The sequence below is a fragment of the Poromitra crassiceps genome (assembly GCF_964638095.1).
Source record: "Poromitra crassiceps genome assembly, chromosome: 18".
Classification (NCBI taxonomy): domain Eukaryota; kingdom Metazoa; phylum Chordata; class Actinopteri; order Beryciformes; family Melamphaidae; genus Poromitra; species Poromitra crassiceps.
The window spans coordinates 28797019-28812950 of record NC_139636.1 but is presented as its reverse complement, the minus strand read 5'-3'; the positions used below and the strand labels follow the sequence as shown (position 1 = coordinate 28812950).

At 41.9% G+C, this 15932-nt stretch overlaps 1 protein-coding gene across 1 annotated transcript in view; it reads left to right on the top strand.

Moving 5' to 3' along the window:
* The first annotated feature begins 892 nt into the window (after window positions 1-892).
* Window positions 893-15932, top strand: part of cnot1 (CCR4-NOT transcription complex, subunit 1) — a 37420-nt gene continuing 22380 nt past the window's right edge. The window contains exons 1-17 of the mRNA XM_083654228.1: window positions 893-1015; window positions 2620-2919; window positions 3049-3156; window positions 5254-5352; window positions 5768-5836; window positions 5988-6042; window positions 8439-8642; window positions 8777-8945; window positions 9239-9365; window positions 9713-9823; window positions 10115-10285; window positions 10515-10642; window positions 11508-11748; window positions 12954-13073; window positions 14147-14269; window positions 14472-14623; window positions 15308-15458. Coding sequence (XP_083510354.1) covers window positions 2818-2919; window positions 3049-3156; window positions 5254-5352; window positions 5768-5836; window positions 5988-6042; window positions 8439-8642; window positions 8777-8945; window positions 9239-9365; window positions 9713-9823; window positions 10115-10285; window positions 10515-10642; window positions 11508-11748; window positions 12954-13073; window positions 14147-14269; window positions 14472-14623; window positions 15308-15458 — 2130 coding nt within the window. The 5' untranslated portion in view covers window positions 893-1015; window positions 2620-2817. The remainder of the gene's footprint in view (window positions 1016-2619; window positions 2920-3048; window positions 3157-5253; window positions 5353-5767; window positions 5837-5987; window positions 6043-8438; window positions 8643-8776; window positions 8946-9238; window positions 9366-9712; window positions 9824-10114; window positions 10286-10514; window positions 10643-11507; window positions 11749-12953; window positions 13074-14146; window positions 14270-14471; window positions 14624-15307; window positions 15459-15932) is intronic.

The window sequence follows — 15932 nt, the reverse complement described above, 5'->3', positions numbered from 1 at the left end:
CTTCTTCTTCTTCTTCTTTGAGTTTTATGGCGGTTGGCAAACATATGTATGTGCATTACCGCCACCTACTGGAGTTTTATGTCCTCTTCATAGTGCAATATTACAGTGTTCGTCATATATCCACCCATAGTGCTCCCAATTCACGATATATTGTCCATGCTATGACTCAGACTGATTCGGCGGGAACTCATCTCTCAACGCCTTCATCCAGTCTCCTCTAAAAATGAAAATAATCCAGTCTGTTCTTGAGTTCTGCTTCTCCTTCTTTTGTGTTTTCCTCCTCTCTTCTTCTTCTTCTTCTTCTTCTTCTTCCCCTGCATTTTAGGGTGGATTGCTTTTAAGGTGCATACCGCCACCTAGTGTACCCGAGTAAATAAAAATAAATAAACTACTACCGGTAAACAACCATATTTTAAGAATTATATTACCCCACTCTGTAATCCATACCTTATCTCCTTTTGTTCCTAGTATCCCGGCCTTAGCCGAAAAATCCCTTCCAAATCCCATCCTCGCCCAGCCTCTCTCACTTTGTTGCAAACTTACGTGTTCAACATTTTCAGCTGTATTATAATGTGCACAATCTTGTGAATATACTTTTCTCAATATAAATAAAGTCTTATTTAAACCAATGTGGTCAAATCTTAACGTGGACAAAACTACCTCCTTTATAATCAAAATGAAATCAAAATCTTTACGGGTCAAAGTAAAAATCATGACCTGTCCTACTTGGGAAATACAGGGAAATACACTGGCAAACAAGTGATGGAGCAGAGAGGTGTCTGCTCATCTCGCGTCACCAGGCTCTACTAGTGTCTGCTGTGTGTGGAGCACCTTCCATCAAGTACCCCTCGCTCTCAGAAGCTCGTGCATGTGCAGGCACCGTGAGCGCGCCGCGGTGGTGACAGTCGCCATTTTATTTTGAAAATCAAACTGGACAGCGATCTTTGCATTTCGACAAGTTTGGTGGGAAAAAACGTAAAGGGATGAACATCTAAATTATTTTCTTGTGAGCACGGTGAGTTTTATAAGGCACCTGGAAAGCAAGTGTCAATAATTTTTCAAAGAACACGGCACGAGTGAACAGGTAATAAGGTTAGGTTGGGGGGTTTTGTACCGTTAGCCAGTAGCATGGGGGGAGTCTATTTGCTGGGAAGCAACTGTCACATTCGCCGCGTCAGGACAGTAACGTTAGCGATCTGCTGTTTCACTAACCCTTCTCATGCGACGTAGGCAAATGTATACGTTCTCTACATTAGCGAAAAGTGCCACTGGATATTATTTTGATAATAGCTCGCTGTTGCTTATATGGTGTTTGCTGCTGTAATGTTAGCTATTCATAGACTAGTCGGAGCCCGTATAACGCAAAGCTAGCTAGCGTAAGGTTAGCTGGCAAGACAGCGCAGAAGCCAACCGCAATACTCGCGGCCTTCAAGCTCACGGCCTCTACTTGTGTCACGGTCAAAGAAGAGCTAACTGTGCTGACCAACTTGATGGTCAGTACCCTTATATAAATATTAAATTAAATATGACTGTGATGGTTTTGGCAACACGCGTCAGCCTCAATCGGACTCAAATAATACTAACGTTACGGCTAGCTAACACAACCATAATGGTAGCATTGGTTAGCTAGTAACTTACTAACGTTACATCTTAACTACATCTTAATCACGAGTAAATTACGCTATGTAGCTTGCTAGGGATGTGAAAATAACACGGATCTCCAGAGAGCGACATGTAGCGTGTAAGTGGCCGTTTGTAGCAGTGTAAATAATAGTTAACGCTAGTTAACGTGACTTGTTATAAACAGGTTGGCTAACGTAAACTTTGGCTGCTTAACCATAACCAACGTTAACTAGCGTAACTGTCTCGAGTCACGTTAACGTGAGCAAATGTTGTCCTCGCCATGAGTTCAGTTCCCGTATTGCGACATTTGCTATAAACTAACGTTAAGATGTTTGTAACATTAGCTGAGTCCCGTCAACGTTCCGCAATGTGCCTATGGCTTGCGGATAACATCAGCTGCGTTAGCTTGCTCTTTGTTTCAATAGGGTCTCCGTCAACTTAACTTACAAAATGTTGGCTAGCAGCAAAGTTGACCACGATACCCATATTATGGGCCATAATGCGCATGTACATCAATCCACAAAGTTAAGATAACGGTAATGTTATTTGCGACGGATAGGTTGGTTAGCTAAACGTTAGTATGCTTTGAATCGGTGCGCCAGGTGTTGGGGTCGAGGCCTAGTACAAGCTACTGGCGACGGAAGTGTGTACTTTACAACATGTGCGTGAAAATATGACAGTGGGCTCTCTGATTCATAGTGACTGTAATCTGTGGTCGTTTTATGCAGATAAATGGTCGGAAGATATATGCAGAATGTCTTTCAGTGCGCCTCTGGTTGGTCAGTCATGCAAGTAGGCCTCAAAGCCTGTCATAGTATTTTGTCTTGTCAATGGCTAATATTTACTCTCAGCATTAAAGTAACACTCATTCGTTATTTGCACCATATTTTGAACAATTAACCACCAATTCCTTCCTTTTATTTAATTTGCCACAGCATTGTACAACCTGTTCTGATTGCAACCATATTGACCATCTTTGTTTTCTTATTATTGCAGATGCTGAACTTGATTTTAAACTGAAGGACTCTACCTAGTAGCTACAGGAGCCACTAACAACAACGATCATTTGGACGTCTATATTTTTCACACTTTTTTGGGGGGGGGGAGGAGAAGTAACCTATCACTGAAGTGACTAAAGGGGAATAATGGTGATTTTGCGCCGGGCTCGGCCGCCTGCTTCCGCCCCATCCAGCAATGAATCTTGATTCGCTCTCGCTGGCTTTGTCTCAAATCAGCTACCTGGTGGACAATTTAACGAAGAAAAACTACCGAGCCAGCCAGCAGGAAATACAGCATGTAAGTAGCAATGCTGACGTCCATTACATTATTCACACTAATCCGCAAAGAGCTCATAGTTTACGAGCAGTGTATTCCAATAACTTCTAGTGACAAACATTTGTGACGTTTTCCTCGTCTTACTTTCAGATTGTGAATCGTCACGGTCCCGAGGCAGACAGGCATCTACTACGCTGTCTCTTCTCTCATGTGGATTTCAGTGGCGATGGTAAAAGTAGCGGAAAGGACTTCCATCAGGTAATTTTGGATTAGAAACACATTGATTAATCAGGAAATTTCCAATAGATTTGGGTCGGAAGTGTTACTGCATTATTACAATTTTTCCATACCCTGGGAAAGGCATTTCAGGAACCAGCATTTGGGAATTTAGCCAATGAAAGTACCAGAGTAATGTAAACCAGTGCACTTTGCAACATTAAACAGCCTTTGAAACAAACAAACACATCTAGTTTATTATTATTTTGTGGATTTGCATTCATTCATTTAATCATTAGTGACGATTGTAGTAAACTTGACCCACTGTGCCTGGAGGCCAGTCAGCAATTTCATAAACCAATAGAGCTGTATATTTCTAGTATCTTTATTAGAATTGGTTTGATGAGGAATCTTGATAATTGTGTTTGCCCTCTATGTTCGACTTTCAGCAACTTGGGTTGACATTTGTCTGTCCAAGCTTTTTATCCAATCAACTTTTCATACTGTGTAGAGCAATGGTTCTCAAACTTTTTCATATCAAGGACCCCTAAACTAGTCTCGACGCCAGACCCATGAGAGTTCTTACGCTGATACCCTACGTTACTTACTGCATGCTGCAGAGCTCCCTCTGGGTCTGGGACACTTTCCCTCAGAGGGCTGGTTATGGGAGGGAACCGTTCACTTGGCCAGTCATATGCCAGTGATGGCTTCAGTCCTCTCCAATCAGTAACGACTTTGCGATCAGACAACACGGGAGGCGCAGCACATTTGCTCTCATCGGTGCTACGACCTGTCACTCATTCAATTTCAACCCACCTTCAAAACCAGCAGTGGCAGTTAACTGGCACAGACTCACTTATGTAGTATGCGGAGCGCAGCGATTCAACGTAATATTTGAGTCTGGGGAGAGACTACCCCTAAACTGACACAAATGATAGCTGCTGCGCAGCAATGGGTCGTGACCGGGCACTGGTGACATCATCAGTGATGTCACAATTGCTCAAGTGACATCACTGATGACATCATAAGTGTTTGTGTGTGTGTTTGCCCAGGATGGTGAGGGCATGTCCCTCCTTTCTCCAGTATGGCGAAGGCATCGATGCTCTAGGCTGTACATGAGGGCAGAATTCAAAATACTGTCAAAAATCCAGTTTTAGAGATACAATTCTGAGATTTTGCACACTTCAACTACTGTGACAGCAAAATCTTGCCCATTTTTTGTGTGAAGATTTTAGCTTTATTTAGCAAGAATTTGCAGTAGCTGTTTACAGTACCATTTACATAAAAAAATGTTCATGCACTGGGCTCATTTGTTTATCAATCAAAAATCAGATTTTTGTGTAGGACAGTCTAACGATGCAGATGCGGAAGTTTTGCAGTCTTTGGACTTCATAATTGACCATAGGTTGCAGTGTACAAAAGTTTCTCCTCACTTGGGCCCACATTTTTTGGGTGAAAGTTGCAAAGCCGTCACACGTATGCCTGATTTGTGATGAATTTTTCAAAGTTTGAAACTTTAGACGGTCGCTGTAGCGCCACCATCAGGACTATTGGCGCCAAATTCGCATCGACAAAGTTTGGCATGGGACTGGACCTTTGTGCAAAGTTTGGTTTATTTTCATCCATGGGAAGTCCAACTTCCCAGAATAATAATAATAATAATAATATTGGCAAATACAAACATCTGATAAGGGTTTTGATTTAAGATGTTTTATTACAGAAATCCCCTACAGAAAAACCCATGATCAAAATAGTCATACATGCTGTCATTGTCTTACTTATGGATGGAATTATAGTGAAAATCATTTTTTGTTCATGACCCCCTCAAGGACCCCACTTTGAGAACCACTGCTCTAGAGATTTGCCATGGACGCTGCATTTAAAGCTCCAACAAAGCCAAACTATTTCCGCAAATAGCCTCTCAACCATAGATGTTCATGAAAATGCAGCTTCATATGAATGGCATACCAGACATTGGATTTTCTTTGGATTGAGTAGAAAAGTGAATCTGAATAGCTTGTTGTTTCTTCCCTGGTGGTTCTTGTTCATGACTTACTGTCTTATTTTGTTCTTCACCTGCCTCTCTTCTCTTTACTCTCTTCCTCTCCCCGGTACCTTTTGTTTTTCAACTTGCCCAAGACACAGTTTCTGATCCAGGAGTGTGTGTCGCTGATCTCAAAGCCAAACTTTATCTCTACTCTATGCTACACCATTGACAATCCCCTGCACTACCAGAAGGTAAGGGTGCAATTCATCTATATGTTGTTGTTTTTTCACACTTAACAGTTTTGGAAGAAAAATGTTTGCATTTACAGTACTTGAACACGTTAGCTTTCAAGTAAACGCTTTTTGGGCATCCTATATTAAGAATGCAAAGTCTCTGTGTGTGAGTGAGCACGTCGTGTTCAGTGTCTCCCTTACAATTGTAAGAGTGAACAAAAATTTGAACGCAGATATGAATTCATTGCCTGCTGCGCCATCTGACCGAAGCATCCCACTATATATCAGTTTACAAATCACGGTGTTGCTCATTTGGACACCCAGTTTGGCTAAATTCATTTTGGTAGGTGTGTATGAGTTAAAGGGGAAAGAAAATATATAATTCACATTTCTTCAACATTGAAATAATATTGCTTCTCAATTGTCTTTTCAGAGTTTGAAGCCATCGGCCCACCTGTTTACTCAGCTGAGTAAAGTTCTTAAACTCAGCAAGGTCCAAGAGGTAAGCTCGGCCCTGCAACGGGCTTTATATAGTAATGATCGCACCTCAATATCAACATTCTAAAGTCAAAATGAAGCATGTGGTTATTCTAAAGATGATCTGTCTGATATATGAGAACATGTCACATTGTCACCAATCATTTGTTTCCCAGGTGATATTTGGCCTTGCTTTGCTCAACTCCAGCAACGCAGACCTCCGAGGTTTTGGTAAGTCAATCAAGTAGAGTGTCACATATTCTGAATGATTGGCACAAATAACCAAACGGTGTAGGACATTTTAGGTGCATCACATGATGGTGTAGGACATTTTAGGCGCATCACATGACGGTGTAGGACATTTTAGGTGCATCACATGATGGTGTAGGACAATGATGGTGTAGGACATTTTAGGCGCATCACATGACGGTGTAGGACATTTTAGGTGCATCACATGATGGTGTAGGACAATGATGGTGTAGGACATTTTAGGTGCATCACATGATGGTGTAGGACAATGATGGTGTAGGACATTTTAGGTGCATCACATGATGGTGTAGGACAATGATGGTGTAGGACATTTTAGGTGCATCACATGATGGTGTAGGACAATGATGGTGTAGGACATTTTAGGTGCATCACATAATGGGTCATCATAGAAATGATAAATGCAACAGAAGTGTTTTGTGGCATTAGATATGTGGTCGTGGTTCTTTGTGGAGTACATTGCATTTAGGCACTTGAGCAGTGTTCTAGAACCACTATGAATAATTAGCAAGCAGACCTTGTTTTCAGCATAAATGTGTTGTCCAAGCTGTACAGCGATGTAACTGATAACATTGTTATAGCCCTATAGATCACCTCATGTTTTTTAATATTATAGGCTTTCAACAGTGTTTTACTTATCCATCTTATGCTTCTGTACTGCGATTAAAAGCTCCGCAACATGAGCAGGTGCCAACGCTATTATTGCTTTTAAAGTAATCAATTGAATTAGGGCTGCACAATTAATCGTATTTTCATCGTCATCGCAATATGAACATGCGCAATAAACACATCGCAAAGACTGCCTGAAATGCAATGAATAACAAAAGTGGTTTTATTTACATGCGTCATGCATTCACACTCAGCGTGTGATCATTTTGTCTTGTGTTGTAAATCCAGCGTCCACCTTTCCCTTGCAACAGTGTGCTCCACCCCTCTGCCAAAGCCCAAACACGCTGTGTGTAGTTTCAGCTAGAGTCAGTGTGTATTTCATTTGTTTATTCAGTGGGCATAGGCTGTTTGGGGTCTATGTTAGCATTATTAAAGCAGAAAGACATAGGAACTGTATAGCTAATATGCATACTTTAATATTTGTTTATTTATCGCAAGTCGTATCGTCATCGCTATATTGAACAATGTTATCGCACATCGCAGATGTTCCTCATATCGTGCAGGCCTAAATTGAATACTAAAATTGATAGGAGAATGAAACTGGAAGGCATAGATAATCGGAATATACTTCTGAAATGATGTAAACCAGACTGAATAAGTGCTTGGGATTTAATTATCATAATTCAGTGAGCTGTGTGTGTGATATCAATTCTAGCATCCTGTTTGACAGCAGTTTCTGTCTCATCAACATAAATCAGGAGTTGTAAAGTTTCTGGCTCATCAACATAAATCAGGAAATGTAAAGTTTCTGGCTCATCAACATAAATCAGGAGTTGTGAAGGTTGCATTTGGTATGCCAAATACAAGAAACGGATGCATGATGAAGTGGAAGGGGCTCGACACATCCAACATCCAAAGATCGCCAGGCCAACATTGAGGGTAGCATGGCGACTTGTAGCATTGGGTTTTACAGGCAAATGCAGCGGTCTGTTGGCAGCATAGTGCTGTAAAGAAACATGTCAGTGAATTCTACATGGAAGTTGAAGCATAAAGGGGACAAAATAACACCCATCGAACCTTTGAAGTAATCCACAGATCAAATGTGCTTGGAAGATCGTCTCTACAGTCTATATACTGTAATGCTATACTACAGTCTCCAAACGGAAACTAGATTAGAATGTTTGAAGGAAATCATATTTGCTCATGTAATCAATTAACTCTTTATCAACAGATCTAGCAGTTGAGACGTTTCCTCTATCATGATTGAGAACAGGAGATGTGTGGTGCTACACACGGCTTAGTTTCACCAGACTGCACAGCGATGCGTTTGAAATGTGCTGGCACAGAGCCAAGCCAGTTAAAATGTCTCATTTCTTGTTCTGAGACCGCATCAAGAACTGCAATTCAACAAGCAACAAGCAAAGTTCACTTGCGTACTGCTCGATACATCAACACATGATTTATATTTATATTTAAGGATGTTCTCTAGTACTTTAAACTGATGAAGTTTGCTGGCGTACAGGCATAGAGGAGTGGAGTGTCTGCCTGAATGACCTGATTTGCCACTGGATGACCACACACTTGGGTGATAGTAGCAACGTTGTGGGAGGTGGGGGGATGGAAAATGGAAAACTAGGACAGAAGAATTTTTGACATTGGCTCATTAACAACAACAGCACAGTATTATAAAGAAACTAGCAGGAAAATAAGGGTGCCTTTTCCTCATGGCTTGTTTTTGCTCTCTTTCTCAGCGGCACAGTTCATCAAGCAGAAGCTCCCGGACCTCCTGCGGTCATACGTGGACGCGGATCTCGGAGGGAACCAGGAAGGTGGCTTCCAGGACATTGCCATAGAGGTCCTGCACCTGCTCCTCTCCCATCTACTGTTTGGCCAGAAGGGAGCCAGTGGTGTAGGGCAGGATCAGATTGGCGCGTTCATCAAGACACTGTGCAGAGGTAAGGGAGATGAACTCCGAATCGGCGGCAGAATCAAGGAAACAAAAATCTGTGTTTTCAAATGGTCTGTGGGGCAGAATTGTCAAAAGATTCCAGTGGCATATTTGTTGATTGAAGTTTGTGTTGTGTTTCAGATTTCCCTCAGGAGCGCTGCCCTGTGGTGCTTGCACCACTGCTGTACCCGGAAAAACGGGACATTCTCATGGACAGGATCCTGCCAGACTCGGGAGAGTTAGCTAAGACCATGATGGAGAGTTCTCTTGCAGAATTCATGCAGGAAGTTGGCTATGGCTTCTGTGCAAGGTGAGGTTTTGTTTTATCGTTTATTATTTCAGTGAACCTAATTGTAGATATAATTTCATAGTTTTGTGAAAGGTGAAATTGAACAGTTAACATGTTTTGCCAGTAACGCAAGCAAATTTCGATTTGCAATGGAAATATAATTAATATACTAAACCTTAAAGCTAAAACCAAGGTATATATACCAAATTGTGTTGTGTATATTAACAAATGTATGTCATCAGACTTGATGTGGGAATGTTCAAGTTGTGGTTGACCAGCACGAACTGATCTGTGTGTCCTTGTGTCTTTCCCAGTCTTGATGAGTGCAGAAACATAATCATTCAGTATGGGGTGAGAGAGGTGACTGCCAGCCAGGTAGCCCGGGTGCTGGGCATGATGGCTCGTACCCACTCTGGCCTGGCAGATGGCATCCCACTACAGGTAAGCTGCTTCAGGGCGGGGGACAAGTCAACATTTAACTTAGTGCTAGTTTCAGGCTCACCACCTGTTCCGTCTCCTGTTCTGTCAATATAATAACAGCCTAAAGTATCAAACCCAAAGATATTGATTATACATTCACAATTTCCCATGACTCCCAACATCTTGGCTAAGCTGGTGACGACACACAAACGCTACAAATCAAAAGGTTCCACTGCAACCTGCTTAGGCCTACCCATGATTTTAGTCTCAGAGGGGTGAATTAAGTGTATGGCGTCCACATTGCATGAACTCATTTTATTTATTTTTGTTTTCCTGTCTGTGCATTTTTTTTTTTTTTTTTTTTGCAGTCCATCTCTGCTCCAGGAAGCGGCATCTGGAGTGATGGTAAGGACAAAAGCGACGGCTCGCAAGCACACACCTGGAATGTTGAGGTTCTCATCGACGTCGTCAAAGAAGTGGTGAGTCACATCTGAAATCTGCACTAGCATTTTTTGCGTAACTCAAATGATATTCAGGTTTCATGTCAATATTATTTCACTTTCACGGACAACTACACTTTCGTGTTTGAGTCCCACATCGTGATGTCACACGCAAAATGTTATGCCTATACATGTGTTAAATAATATGGTCCCTCTGATCTCCGCCAGCCTAACGGTAGGCGACTAGGCGTGACAATCCTTTTTGCCTCAGCTTATTCTCAAAAGCTAGTCACATTTCTGCTGGTCTGACAGTTTTTCTTTGTGTCCTAGAATCCCAATCTGAACTTCAAAGAGGTGACATACGAGTTGGACCACCCTGGTTTTATGATCCGTGACAGTAAAGGCCTGCAGATAGTGGTGTATGGCATCCAGAGGGGGCTGGGCATGGAGGTCTTCCCCGTTGACCTCATCTATCGGCCATGGAAACACGCCGAAGGACAGGTAACTCACCAAAGTCTGTGTTTAATTCAGTGTATAATTGTAGTGGAAAACTCGCCTTTGTTGTTCACAAATAACAACTGAGACTAACTGCGCTCACTGTCAAGTAGGAAGTGATTTCTACATGTGGACACAATGCAGTTGTGGTTATTGATCTTGATGGCATTTGCTGCAATGGTGCTTTGCTGCAAATCGCTCGCTAAATGTCTCCTTGCTGTCTTTCCTTCTTCAGTTGTCCTTCATCCAGCACTCCCTCATGAGCCCAGAAGTGTTTTGCTTTGCTGATTACCCATGCCACACAGTGGCCATTGACATCCTGAAAGCCCCACCAGAAGACGACAACAGGGAAATCGCCACCTGGTATGGAACACTTATACTTTTCTCTTTTTTAACGTAAAAATTACACTTATATGTAGAGGTGCACCGATTGATCGGCACGCGATCAGAATCGGCAGAGTTTGACCTCAAATATGCGATCGGGGGATTGCAGATATTGCTTTGTTGTTGCAGATTGCATAGCCAATCATGCTGTACGTGAGAAACACGAGACAGACCATTTCTCCAGAGTTAATTGGTGTCAAAAAACAAACCTCGTTTTCACGATAGAAAATGTCTGTTTGTCTATTGTTTATAGTGTCAATCAATCAATCAATCAGTTTAATACATGTCCCAGAAGGGCACTTTGGTTCACATCAGACAGTAGTGGAAATTACAACATCATTACTAATTTGATAGTAGTAATAAAGGCACACTTCAGAATTGAGATACATTATTACTAGTTTGAAAAAGTAATAAGGCACACTTCAATATTATACAATACATAAACATTTGTTGCATTATGTACAGATTCCAAAAGACCATATGCTGCCCTCAGCCGGGTCGCCGCGTGCGCCAGGACAGTGTTGTGTTGCAAATCACACGCTTTGCTTTCGTCAGTGTTTTTTTTACTCCCCTCCACACACCAGTCCGCACCAGACTCTGTCAACACGGCCCTTGCGTCTTTATGAATCACACAAATCCAGTCCTCCACTACATCAGCCTACCGAGGCATTTGCACTGTGTTAAGTCCGCGTTTGATCCATATTTGCGTACGTGTCATCGTAACGTTAAACCTCGTAAAACATCTTTCTCTCATCCTCTCGTCATCGCAAGGAAAATCCATTGAGGTGCTTGTTTTAATTCTGATGGACTCACTAGACATGTCAAACACTGCCCCCCTTCACAGGAAAAGCCTGGACCTGGTGGAGAGCCTGCTTCGCTTGTCTGAGGTGGGCCAGTATGAGCAGGTGAAGCAGCTGTTCAGCTTCCCCATCAAGCACTGCCCTGACATGCTGGTGCTGGCGTTGCTGCAGATCTCCACCTCCTGGCACACCCTGCGCCACGAGCTCATATCTACCCTGATGCCCATCTTCCTGGGCAACCACCCCAACTCTGCCATCATCCTGCACTACGCCTGGCATGGACAGGTAGGTGGCACAATCAATCAATGGGCCTCATTCAGGAATCTTTTCTCGTTTTTCTCTTAGATTATTTGTTCTTCTACAAAGGAATAATAGGAAAATAATCAAATCCTACGTGGGATTCATGAAACGTGTGTCTGTGTGCAGGCATATTGGTCACATTTTTGTTGTCATTTAGGCTAGATTATTATAGATTAGATGATGATCTTGTTGTTATAATAATTGTGATTATTATAGATCATTTTGAAGTGTCAACAAATTAATAAATAATTGAGTAACGCATTATTTGGATAGTCCGCCTACCAAGTCTACAGAGTATCTGTAACATTTCAACAGCTTATTCGATGACATTCAATAATACCATTCACTTTGTAAAAATGTTGTTATTTAGTAGCTTCATGTGATGAGAATCAAGTTTGTGGAACGAAAGCCAAACAGTATCTGTTAAACATCTACAGACAAAAGCGCAACAGTTGAATGTCAACTAATAAGCTGTTGAAACTAAAGTTTCGTAGAACATTTTCCTCCGTTTCACTGTTCTCTACCTTCGAAAATATTCCCAAAAAGAGGACAAAGTCTCTGGGAAATTCCGCTTTCTCTGCGCGTAACGCTCCCGTTCACCGCTAATAAACCTACAACTTTAACGCCATGAAAACCGCTTTAAATGTCATGTTGTGTCCCTGACCTGTCAAACAGCGGACAGTTACCCTTAGTAAATGTGCACAAAGATTTCTCCCAATCCCAGGAATACAAACATCCCGCGGTTATTTCGTAGTGGCAGAAGGTTAATTTTGGGATGGAGATGGAGTCGTGTGGAGAAAAAAAAACAGGAGAGATGCTTTCTGAATTTGTGTCAAATGAGTGAGTCTCGTGTTTTATCATGTAAATTGCTTTTTCATCATTCATATTTCACTGCGCAAAACTTAAGCTGGCTTTTGTGCGTATTGGTTTGTGAGGTCCAGGGCACTCTTACCTTTTGCTCTCACCTAAGAACAAGTGGGAAATATTCTAATTGTTTACGTGCCCAATTTAGGATCAAATCTGTGCGTACGAACGATCTTTTTGATAATGCTTGTTGTGGCAACAAATTCTGCTGCAGATAGTTTTTAATATAGTCACAAGGGTTATTTATTTCTCTCAGCCTATCTATCCTGAGCTTGCTGTCCACCTGTATTCTGTGTAGCCTCTGAATGCTGCTGGTTGTCTTTCAGGGCCAGTCTCCTTCCATCCGGCAGCTCATCATGCACTCGATGGCTGAGTGGTACATGAGAGGGGAACAGTACGACCAGGCCAAGCTGTCCCGCATCCTCGATGTGGCCCAGGACTTGAAGGTTTGTGGCAATGTGATGCCAAGGCAACTCTGAACTTTTCACCCAAGCTAAACGGAAATGTAATGTGTTCGTTCTACCACTAGTTGAGGTGTATATGTAATCACTTTTTTTTAGGGACGATGTTCTCTTAAAACACCAAATTAGAAGCTATATACAGTATATTCTAGGTATATATTCAGAATCTTGAGTATGACTTTTCAAGCCATGAACGTAAGCTTTGTACAATTTGTGATTGTAATTAAAAACACAGGAGTTATTGAAGGTTTACTAGCATTATGCAATCCATAACGGTAGAATTTGAATGGCAACATCACATTTGTGGTATTACCCAAGATACCTTATCATCTCGGGTTGTGCCTTGTTGACAAGTCTGAGCAGTTCATACGCCGCTGCTTGGTAGTCCAGGTGAATGGAGACTGAGTTGTTCTGAGATGGTTCTTGTTGTTTCGGCTTAAGTCAGATTCCTTTTAGGAACCAGATCCATCGTTGACCCGATATACCTCCATAACGATAGAGCAATCATTAAACGCTTTAAGGAGGACAATGCACATGACTGAGGTTCATGCTAATTGAAACGACGCGTGGTCGGTCAATGAGAAAATATACTTTTTACAAATATACTTTGACACAACAACAATAAGGATCTGATAGTTTCATATTCCTCCTTGTATCTTTTTTTGCCTACCTCAGCGGGAGGCTGAGAAGTTGATGAATGTAGTAACGAAGGGAGAAAAGTGATGGTTTTAAAAAGCACTGTTCTATATTCTTCCTCTTGGTGTGGGTTGCTTGTGGTGGGTTTGCCAACTAGGACTAAAAAGGCGGCACATTTGAAAATTAATCACATTTTTTGCTGTACCCGAACTGTGACATGCAGGCATGGCATCACGATGAACTGTGACATGCAGGCATGGCATCACGGTGAACTGTGACATCACGATGAACTGTGACATCACGATGAACTGTGACATCACGATGAACTGTGACATCACGATGAACTGTGACATCACGATGAACTGTGACATGCAGGCATGGCATCACGATGGTCACTAAGCCATTGTTTGTTTGTCCTCCAGTCTCTATCGATGCTGCTGAACGGTACTCCCTTTGCCTTTGTTATTGACCTTGCTGCACTTGCCTCTCGCCGTGAATACCTCAAACTTGACAAATGGCTGACTGACAAAATCAGAGAGCACGGGGTGAGTCCTCAAATTGATGTTGGTACAGAGATTTATTTCCAAAAAAAAGTATTCCGAAAGGATCAATAATGGTTAATAACTAGTTTTCTCCAACGATAACGTTAAATGTGTTGTTTTGGGAATTGTAATTGTTCAGTGTTCCCTGTTTTTTTCTTCTTCATAGTCTATAATATGTGCTTTTGTTTGTGTGTGTGTGTGTCAGGAGCCCTTTATCCAGGCGTGTGTGACGTTCCTGAAGAGGCGCTGCCCGTCCATCATGGGCGGTTTGGCCCCAGACAAGGACCAGCCCAAAAGTGCCCAGCTGCCCCCAGAGACCTTGGCCACCATGCTGGCGTGCCTGCAGTCCTGTGCTGGGTGAGACACCTATCCCAGAGCTGGAATCACTGGAACCAGTGCTATTGTGTTTGTGTTATTATTTGGTGTGTCTGGTTCTGGTATACTCTTAAACCCGTTTTACACCGATGATTCGCAACGAGACCGGCGAACTGTTTTAGAACGTTCCAGGGAAAAGTTGCAGCGGTGTAAACTGGCCCGTCTCATCTCGACTCCAGCATGAGACTGAAAAACTATCTTGTTCAATTTGATTGGAGTTTCTGACCAGCGTTGCTCTAGAGCAGTGATACTCAACTTGTGGCCCACAATAGGGTACAAAGTGGCCCCCTGACCATTTTCTAATTCACAATAAAAACAAACGTTAAAGTTTGACTACTAAATTGTCAAATATAGCCACCTGCTCGCCGCCCAGGCACTTACTTAATATGTACTGAACTAACTTAACCTAACTAACTATCCTGTGTGCGCACAATTGTCAGACTAAACTCCGACTGATGACCAAAAAACCTACAATCCGCTACAGAAAAATTCATATTAATGTTTGTTTATTAATTGGCCCCTGGTCTCCTGTCATTTAGGTAAAGTGGCCCGCGTGCAAAGCAAGTTGAGCATCCCTGCTCTCGGGTCTATGGTTATTCAAAGATATTTCTTGCCCTTTCTGTTTGTTATCTTTACTAGAAAATCTACTTTGTTGTTGTCTTTCAGGAGTGTGACCCAGGAGCTGTCAGAGACCATCCTGACCATGGTTGCCAACTGCAGCAACGTAATGAACAAAGCTCGGCAGCCTCCACCGGGGGTGATGCCGAAGGGCCGCGCTCCCAGCACCAGCAGCCTGGACGCCATCTCACCTGTTCAGGTATCACTGTTTTACCTCCACGTATATAGGGCAAAACAATGTGCCTCTGCACACCTTTTAACTTTGGTATAAAAAAATAGTAGCAGTTATGTTTGAATCTGCAACAAATGCTCTTTATCCAGGAGAAGTTTTTTGGAATTGCATAAATCCAGCTGGAGATGATTAGAGCTGTGCATCTTCACTGATCTCACGATTCGATACGATTCGATTATACAAGTCTACGATTCGATTCGATTCGATTATATCTTAAATCTTAAATCGATGCATCACTTTTTCCGCAATACATGATTTATTTTTTCTCACTTTCTTTTTTCTCAATGTGTGGCTACTTTTAAAATAAAAGTGCATTTGGAATTGAATTGTATTATGATCCATAATTAAAATAAACAACTGCATGTACTTACATTCTATTTTATTTGATTATAAAAAAAAAATAAAAAAAATAATTAAATAATCGATTTTTGATATTTGTTA